At 36.9% G+C, this 10,162-nt stretch overlaps 1 protein-coding gene across 2 annotated transcripts; it reads right to left on the reverse strand.

Annotated features, from left to right (window-relative positions):
* Positions 1-2,079: 2,079 nt before the first annotated feature.
* On the reverse strand, positions 2,080-4,607 carry LOC149227433 (uncharacterized). Of its 2 annotated transcripts, XM_089375503.1 has the most exons (4): positions 4,278-4,607; positions 3,794-3,870; positions 3,627-3,711; positions 2,080-2,947 (listed from the first exon to the last, which is right to left on the reverse strand). In XM_089375503.1, exons 3-4 carry the CDS (start codon positions 3,630-3,632, stop codon positions 2,210-2,212), a joined length of 744 nt encoding a protein of 247 aa, XP_089231629.1. In that variant the 5' UTR covers positions 3,633-3,711; positions 3,794-3,870; positions 4,278-4,607; the 3' UTR covers positions 2,080-2,209. The 2 variants fall into 2 exon arrangements, with proteins under 2 accessions (XP_089231629.1, XP_089231628.1); XM_089375502.1 differs by having other exon boundaries at positions 3,627-3,870.
* Positions 4,608-10,162: the final 5,555 nt, after the last annotated feature.

The following is a 10,162-nucleotide window of genomic DNA, read 5'->3' on the forward strand; positions in this document are numbered from 1 at the left end:
TTCTCCAACATATAGGAGATCATTCTTGATTTCAATAATCCTCATGAAGTATGATTGAGTGGGTTCTCCTCTATCCATCTTGATGTCTTTCAACTTGTTCTTGAGAAAGAGAACTTGATTTGCATTATTTACTTTGAACATCCCAACTAGCTTGTCATACATTTCCTTAGATGTTTCCAAATAAAACATATAGGAAACCAAAGTCTTGTGAATAGAATCAACAATAATCTTATTAGCTTTAACCTCACATTTCTTATACTTTGTTTGTGTAGCAGTAGATGCATTTGAAGGAGGCTCCACTACTTTTCCTTTGACATAGGCCATAACATCATTTTCTTCCAAAGTCAAATCTAGAGACATCTTCCATGCATGAAAGTTAGATTTTTCCTTCAGCTTGTCCTCAGATTTGAAGTAAGATGTAGTCATCATTGAGGCTAGTTCCAAGTTTTGTCTGACAGCTTCCCTTAGTGATTGTTTTTTCTCACTCTTGCCTGGGCTTTGTTTTCACTTGAGCTCTGAAACCATGTTAATTTTAGATAACAATGGTATGTTCTATAATTAACACAATTTAATTCAATGTTCCTTAAGCAGCCCAATGACAAATTCCAGTTATTTCCAATAGAAATCACATTAACTTAATCACATTGACAGTAAATGCAGATAGAACATAAAAACTGTGTAAAAAACAAGCCAAGGCACGAGGACACAAGATTTGGGAGATGCCAGGGAAAAACCCCAATGTGGGGAAAACCCTTTGATTGAAATCTTCTTATTATTATTCAATAGTTCAGCAGAGAGAAAGAGTACATAAATCAAATTCACTTGCCGAATACATAGTCAAAATAACCCTGTCAAAATCAGTGGTCAATAATAGTCAACTTTAGCCCTAGCCAAAAAGTTAATGTTCGTCAAATCAACAACAAAAGTTCTCCTTTGCAACCCGGTCAAAGGTAGTCAACTCGTCCTCCAAGAAGGGTGAAAGTCAACCCAAAATAGTCCACGCAGCCTTAGTCAAACTTCAGTCAATGTTGTGGTCAACATAGGTAAAACTGCCCCAAATGCCTCGATTTCTGTGCCAGCAAATACGGCCTCAAGAAATCATAATTTTGCCCAAGAAAATGCAATCAAATTCGGTCAAACTAGCCTTGGTCATTGTTGGTCTGCAATCTAGAATTTTGGCCTGCGCTTTGTCTTTGAAATTTTCAGCCTCCTTGCCACACGTGTGAGAAAGAGATAGAAGATCCAAGCTGTACGAACCAATATGACGTGGAGAGAGAGAAGGATGTGTGAGTGAGTGATTTCCAAATGAGGAGAGAGGTCACTCCTATTTATACAATTCATTGTGAGTGAGGAGACACATCCATTGGGCTTCTTGAGCCTACATTTGACTGAGGCCGACCTTGACAATTTATGCATGAGAGAGAGTAAATTCAAAATTCCATTTTTGTTTGTCCGAATGAGATGATCCTTATATCAAACTTGGAACTCTTGAAAAGAAGAATCCAATGCAATAATCATCTTCATCATATGAGTTGTCCCAAGGTGGAATTTGGCCCTAGTTGCCAATTTTAACAAGAGGGGATTGGCATCTCATGTAGAATGGTGCCTTCAAAAAAACACAAGGGATTGGTGTCTCATATAGTTAAGTGCCTACAAATTGAAGTAATAGAACAAAATCTTTCCCATAATTTTTTTTTGTAGTTTTCTCCCTTTCTACATATATCTTATGTTACTTGTTGAATTTTATATTTTAATTTTTAAAATCATTATATATAATTCTAGGTTCTCAGATAAAATTCCAAATAAGTTTTATCAATATTTAGTCATATCTAACACAATTAAAGATAATCCTTCACCTCCCATGAATTCAAAATTATGACTATGATACAGAATTGATTGAATTCAAAATTAAGAGTATTCTGCAAAATTGATTGAGTGGAAAGCCCATAAAATCAACCCAAATGTGCAACAATTCGAAACTTCAAAAACGGACCGGACCTCTCACACAGAAATGGCAGCATAAGACCATATCGGCAAAATTTAATGAATATCGGCATAAGACCATATTGGCCCATTTTTTGAATCTGAATTACACAATTGTATGAACACACAACAAAGCAAGTACAGTATATAAAAATATGTCTGTTGATGACCGGAGAGACTACCTTGGATAAAAGGCTTCAGAAACTCCACATTCAATTGAGATAAATCATCGGAAAAAATCTAGGAAAGATGCATATTCAAGATCCATGGCAGTGAGGCCTGCGAATTCGGACTCTCCCTGATCTGTTGTTGTATTGGCACCTGCTGCATGATGATCAAGATGAGGCCTGTCAACATTCAAACCCATGTTGAATTGCCCACTGCTGCTGCATGCGAGATCGGTCCGAGAGAGCAAATCAAGAAAATTTTCAGATGAGAGGCTTGGACTTTCTGCATTATTTCCAGATGAGATGTTTAGACTATCTGCATTAACTCTAACTGCGGAGTGCATGTCTAACTGCGGAGTGCTACAGGTGCCAATTGATGTATAACCAGAATTAGAAGAATCTTCATGCAAAAACTGCTGTTGCTGATGAAGAGTTCTACTCATGTGATTCAAAAGATTTGGAGTTCTACTCATGTGATTCAAAAGAGTGGGAGTTCTTCTTGCAGTCTGCATGTGAGCTGGCGGAGTTCCAAAGTTGCTCTGCCCTAAAATAGATGGCTGCGTCATCTGTATCTGTTGCTGCAGCGGGCTGTGGTGTAAGGTAGACTCTAGTTGCTGGCCATGGTCATGACGTTGTGGCTGCATTGTGCTTGCAGACTGTTGTGATGCAAGGTTCCCCTGTTTCTCTACCCTAAAATCGACGGCTGCGTCCTCTGTATCTGTATCTGTTGCTGCAGCGGGCGGCGATTGCTGGCCTTGGTCATGATGTTGTGGCTGCATTGTGCTTGCAGTTCCTTCCTGAAATACCCATTAATGTAAAAATGCATGCACTCAGTTTCTCTGAAACATATTTATTAACATGGCTATTTTAAACTCCTGGCCAGAGTTCAGAGATTTATTGCCATATCTAATTGCACCTGCCACAGATATCTCTGTGCGCCAGTATCTGTTTTACATGGCAAGTTTTCTTTCACAACAATCAGATAAAGTGCTCAGAAAGGAATGTTAGGATCTGGAGTCTTTTTGGTTCATCCCCACTGGATTATGTGACTCCTAACTGGCAAGGGTTGATAAACAAGCCAGGAATTCCTAAGACAGCTTAATCTAGATGGTTGTTGAGTGTGGGCAGTGTAGTTAATCAATAAAACAAATCTTATTACAATCATTAAAAAAAATAAAAATTGCACAATGGTTTTTGGAAATTTCATTTGGGTTTTTAAGATTTTGGGATCAATTTGGTACCATAAAACAAGTACTTCAAAATACAGTGAATCCAAAAACTCAAAACAAACTGATGTGTTTGTGTTTCTTGCGTTTCTTGCATTTTGAGTTTCTTGCATCTAATTTTGTATTTCTTGCATTTGTGTTTCTTCCATCTAATTCTGTTTCTTGTATTTCATAAGATGAATTATACTCATTGTAAGAGACATATCTACCTATAAGCATGCACCCACCATACATTTCAACTTAAGCATACCTGCATAATGGGAGCGGGTGGTGGATACACTGTATCTGCAATGGTTGCCAAAAACAGAAGATTGTCGCGCAGTTTTTCTTGATGGCTGTAAAAATATATCTTCAGGTAAATCCTGATGAAACAAAAAGTGTCTGAACTGCACATGATATACCCAGAAAAGCACTTACATAGCACACTCATCGAATTTCCTCTCAGCCTGTTTATCCAGAATCGCCAATATGTGCTGTTTGTTCTCGTCCAGATACTGAGAAAACATATTCAGTCACCTAGGTCAGAGAAAACATATTCAGTCACCTAGGTCAGAAAGGAAGGTATTGGATCTATTAAGGAACAATGAAATCTCATAACACCAATTTCAGTTTGTGGACTTTTGGTGTTTGAAATCAATTTGCAAGTAGTCCTACCATGTTTAAATCTCTGAGAGTCACCTATATACCCACAGTGTAAAAAGATACAAGTAATATGAAAACAAGTACCATCACCGACTCCAGTCTCTGGAGTTTTGGTGTTTGAAATCTATTTTCATGCATGCAAACCTGCATGTGCTCTGCATGTATTCTGATAATCTAAAAGATGCCAGCAATATCTGCTGGTATTGTGATTGTTGGTCAGGGTGATTTAATTTAAAGGATTTTCAATAGAAGTTTTTACCTTTTGAACGATGTCAGTTGTGATGAGGGTTTCCTCGCTTGAAGATGGATGATTGGTCACCAGGAGAGCGGTGTCTGTTGCTGGTCATGATTCTGCTGCTGCTGCTGATAGTTGCTCATAATGCTTTGCCTTGCCTTGCCTGTAAAAGTGACCGCAGCCAAGTGCTTCTGATATTGCCTTGCCTTGCCTGTAAAAGTGACCGCAGCCAAGTGCTTCTGATAATGAATGGTGAAAAAAGAATGTAAACAGAAGAATTAACTGGTGTGGAGATGCGTTATAAGGAAGTTAAATCAATCTTCTGCTAGGAATCAACAGTCTGTGACAGCCGAATATAATCCACATCCATATGATTCCATGACTCTTCTTACATCTATAAAATCAATTTTTTTGACCTTTCCTAATGGGTTCAATTGTATTTTCAACATTAAAGAAAACAAAATTCAAAATATATGTTAACCTAATTTGGGTTTAATTGTATTTTCAATACTTAAAAAACAAAACAACAGTCAAATATTTTAATTTATTTATTTTTGAAAAAGGTCAAAAAGAAGTGTGAGATTAAAGAGTAAGTAATTTTTTGTTTTTTTTGGGGAAAGGTAGAAACATAAAAACATTTTATTTTAGAATGGGAGGTCTTCAGACAGGTAAAGTTATGTAGACATTCTTACACAGAAGAACACTTTATTTTAGAATGCAAGGCCTTCAAAGACAACAGGTAAAGTTATGTAGATATTCTGACAGTTAACTCTTGGGATAATTTATTTAGCAAGGGGTTTGTCCAGAGGTTGGGAGGGTTTATTGTGAGGCTTCACAAGAAGCTGAGAGGGTTTATTGTGAGGCTTCACAAGCAAATGGTCCAATACATCAACCAGATGAAGAAGCAATCTGTCCCATAGGCTATCTTTAGCCTTGTGGACATTAAAATGATTTTATTTCTTTTTTTATTAAATTGGTATATGAGGTTTAGTAAAATAAAAGATTCACAAAATTTAGATATATATTAAATAATTTAATCTACTTAACAATATCAATGTGATGGTCAAGCAAGACACCAAATGTTAGCCCATTTTATTTGTGGATAAGGTACTCACCTCAATGCTAAAAGTTTATGAAAATATACATATTCTACTTCCTTTATATTTTAACATATGACCTCTAAATTAAATATTCTATAGCTTAAAAAATTAAAATTTATAATATTAAATTTCAAAATTTTTTTATAAATTAAATTTTAATTTTTATAATATGAATAATATTACTCTGGCTTTGAAACTTTTTCTTAATTTCACTTTCTATCTTGGAGAGTTTAGGATATACCCTTAATATTATCTTTCAAATCAAGGGAAGGGAAGTATTGGAGTTTTAAATTTAAATTAAAAAACGCTATAAATAAAATAAAAAATAAAAAAAAATAAAGATTATTTTTGAGTTGATAAAGGTTGTCATAGGGTTAACAAATGGGTCTAACTTGGGTGGTTGGAATGACTTCTATTTTTATCATGTACTTTGTGCTGATATAATGGCCTTCAACCCTATATTGATAAAGCCCTAAGTGTTTGCAGAATCTTGTTTGATTTACCTTGGATAACCATCCTCAAAATGAGGGGATTACTCTAGGTAACTATCCTCGAGATGAGGGGAAGTGCCTTGATGAGTGTGTTATTATAATGGCTTGGATCCCTATATTGGCAAAGCCTTGAGGTTTTGTAGAATTTGGTTTAGTTTACTTTGGGTCACCATCCTCATAATGAGCGGATTACTCTAGGTAATAATCCTGAAGATGAGGGAAAGTGCCTTCATGAGTGCATTATTATAATGGCTTGGAGCCCTATATTGACAAAGCCTTGAGCTTTTGCAGAATCTAGTTTGGTTTATTCTAGGTAACCATCCTCAGTATGAAGGAAAGTGCCTTGAAATGGATATGTATTTCCCTTTTAAAAAGATTATTGCAAGTGATTGCTAGACATTTATGAAGGTTGGTAATCATAAAAAAAAATATAATACATGGATTAACAAATATTCTTCTTTCTCCCTGCCCAAATGGGTTGTAAGGTATGCAATGTGATGTGCTTTTCATTCCACCAATTGGAAACCATGACCACTACCCAATGATAAAGATTGTGTGTATCACATGAAAATGCTTATTGTAGAGGAAGACAACAATCATCTTTCGATTACAAGGAACACACTCATCCTTTAGTGAAGACAATTAAAACAATTAGAGAATAGAAGAGGAAGCTCAAAACAAGACATAGTGATCGAACAAGAAGACCCATGGCCCTGATGACATTTATATATTGCAAAATTATAGCTACCAAAGGCATGAATTGAGTTCATGAATATAGGAGTTTATAGCCGTCTGGGCTTGGACCGAAATCCTCCTAAATATTAGCCACATCCAACATAAAATGTCTTCCCCCATTTTCCTTTGTTTGTACAATGGGCACTAGAACCTATCCAATTGGAAAAAGGTAGACGAGAACCAGCTAACAAAGGTTGAGAGACAAAATGTGGGAGAATAAATAGACTATATAACAGTAATGTAGTTTATGAGATTGAACACCTCAAGGAGGAGGCAAAGGAAAGAATGAATAAGGAGCATTGATCGCAAGAAAAAAAAGGAGGTTGACCAACACTTCCCATGCACAAAACCAGGGGCAGACCTCCTTCTCATTATGCATGCTAGGAAGCCAAAGCTAGACATACTAGAGCCAAGGGTGAAAATGTCAACACATTCAGTATCATGCAGGGTTTCGAGGGAAGGCATAAGGCCACCATTATTCATAGACTAAATCAATTTTATGGGAAGGTTTGGAGTCATACGACTGTCATTAATAAGAACAAAATATATAAGGACTTGGCACATATCATAATGGACACGAGATTCTCAAGAAATTGGATTACCAAGTACTCCTTGACTATGGATCTCTATTAGCACGTCAAAGCATTGATTTCCTATCACATGGATTCATTTTCAAAGAGAAGTAAACCCAAAATGAAAGAAACTAAGGAACAATTATCACAACTCAATGATAAATATTATTCCTTGTTACAAACCCGCCAAGGTTCATATGAAGCTCCAAAAGATGAAGAAGGGAGAGAAGGAAAATACCACCACACTAGTGAGGACTCTCAACACCCCATATCCCTAAATGAAGAGAAGGAAAGTATGTAGAAGGTTAGGATCAACTCTATATTTGATATTCCATATTTTTATGTTTCACTTCAAAAGTTTTAGAGGATAGGGGCCAATCCCTTTTCAAAGTTGTTCCTTTTACATTTTTGATAGGATGCAGGGCCAAACGACATGATATGATGCATATTTATTTCTTTTTGTTTATGCTAAGTTACAAAGGCCAAAGCCCGAGACATACTCAATTAGTTTCAAATTTGATTTATGGAAATACTTAGTAGGACACTACAAAGAATTTTCTTTGAGTTTCATAATTCAATTCTCTAGTATCATGTAAATATTTTTCCATTCATTAAATTTAATGTATTACCTATTGCTTACATATTAAAAGAAATTATCCTTTATCACGTTTCATTTTTGGTATTTATATTGACAAGTTAGAGGCATGTTTAGAAGCGATAGGTTCTGTTGGAACTACTTTGTCTAAGATAGTCATCATCGTCTTTACATGGGAAATATTGTTATTGGTGCTAGATGCCCCTTTGATCTTGACAAGCAACTAGAAATTATTAAATATTTATTCTAGCTTTGGGATGTTAGTGTATACTAATAAGACAAAGGTTATGATCATCAAATCCAAGAACATTTCACCCTAATTTTGTGTATGGAAATAATAGCTTAGAGGAAGTTAATTTGTACAAGTACTTTGGAGTTTATTTTCATCACAAACTCGACTAGAATTATAGTGTTGATAAAAGGAATAATGGACGATGGAAAGTCTATTTTAGTCTTGAGAACCACTACAAAGAAAAATATTTTTGGTTTTTGGGAAAAAGGAAATCCCTTGGAGGGAAATCAAGTAAATCCATTAATGTTTTGAGCTTTAGGTGATAGGGTTTTGATCCAGGTGGATGTTGGTGGCCACCCACCTATCCCACTTGGACCCCGACAACTGTCTCTTTTAGTTTTTTAGTGTCCTTATTTGTAGCACAATTTACTATTTTGGGAGTTTTTCAAGTCCTAAACTTCCAGAGCCGTTTTGAGGCCCTACACAACTTTTTTTGGGAAAAACAGCAGCAACATGGGTCACTAACCAATTTTTTTCACTCAAAGATATAGTCCTTGGATAGATCTTTCTAACAAAGTATTGTACATGCCAAATGGAGATCGTATGCCAAAATTATGACCCCAGGAAGTTGATGTACCAAATTACCCAAATAGGGCCCATAGTTTGGCGCTTCATCTCCTAGGGTTAGGTTTTTGGATGTTTAGGTTTTTCCATTGTTTCTCAATAATAAATAGGCCTTGGAGCCTCATTGTAACACAGTTCAGAGGCATGTAGTCGCCACATCTCTTCTCAGAGATAAGCTACCATCACCCGAGCTAGTTTATTTCCATTTATGTTTGTAAGCATATTTCAGTATTTTAAATTAATGAAATGAAGTATTATTTCTGCTGCATCTCTGTATTTATGTTCATCTCTATAAATTGTTGCGTTCCTGTTTAAATTCAGATCAGTGGTATAAGAGGGGTCTGCTCTTTCTCTGTTTTTCTTTGCATGTCCCAAATGAGGTCGGGATATAAGGAGTTAGGGCTCGATTTGGCTGAACCTTTACATGATCAGCCTCGCAAATCCCGATGACCTCCCATGGCAGATGAAAAGAAAGACAAGGGGGTAGGAGATCCTATCAAAATATTGCTTGAAGAAGCCCTCGAGCGACAAAGGAAAGCGATGATGGACAAATTTACCCAGATCCTTCAGCGACTACCCATGGGCAACACATCTACTACCAGCAGCTACTCTAGAAACGCCAATCCATTTAAGGTACAAGTTAACTTTGACATTCCCATATTTTAGGGTCAAATAGATTCATATGTCATAGATAAATAGTTAAGTATGCTAGAAGGGTATTTTTCTATTCATGATTTTTCCAGCTAGGAAAATATCACTTTTGTCCTTCTCAAAGTAGGCCCCCAAGTTAAGGACTGGTGGGAAACCTACTGTGAGCAGAAAGATGAAAATACGAACTCACTGTTTTCAGCCACTCCCACTTGGAATTCGTTCGGGACACCATCAAGGAGCAGTACTACCCTGTTAGGAGCTATGATGACAAATAGATAAAGTGGACCATGCTGCGGTAGGGAAGGGACCAAGATGTGTCGAAGTTCACCAATGTTTTTCATACCCTGCGCACGAAGTTGAGCATCAAGGATTCTGAGAAACATTTGGTACTCAAGTACCATAGCTGCCTACATAGATACATCCAGGAAAAGATGGAATTCTTGGACATCTCCTCGTTCGGCACGACATACTGATACACTGTCAATATCGAACAAAAGTTTAAACAGAAGAAGCAAGACTTTGGATCTATGAATATGAAGAACTAAGGACAAAGCCAAGGCAGGGTGACCCAAGACAACCCATCGAAGCCGCAAGAAAAGAACAACACCGCGAAGTCAAAGAAGGACATAGGAAAGTGGTGTGAGTTGCACAAGAGCCCCACTCATAACACAAATGAGTGTTGGACCAAGCAGTCACTAGTGGCCGAGCTAAAGGCTTCGAAATCAGATGCATGTTCCAACCTTGAGTTGGAACTCGATAAGAGGAATGACAAAGGGAAGCAGATCATTGATGCAGAGCCCAACACCACTGTTGCCACCGCCAAGATCGATAAGAATGAGCCCGAAGATCTAGAGGAGGGGGAGCGTCTTTTCCACTCCCAAATGTGGGTGAAGGGTTCGTCGTTGTAAT

The sequence above is a fragment of the Pinus tabuliformis genome, chromosome J (genome assembly GCF_031772625.1).
Source record: "Pinus tabuliformis cultivar Carrire ecotype Pingquan chromosome J, CPIR1, whole genome shotgun sequence".
Taxonomy (NCBI): Eukaryota; Viridiplantae; Streptophyta; class Pinopsida; order Pinales; family Pinaceae; genus Pinus; species Pinus tabuliformis.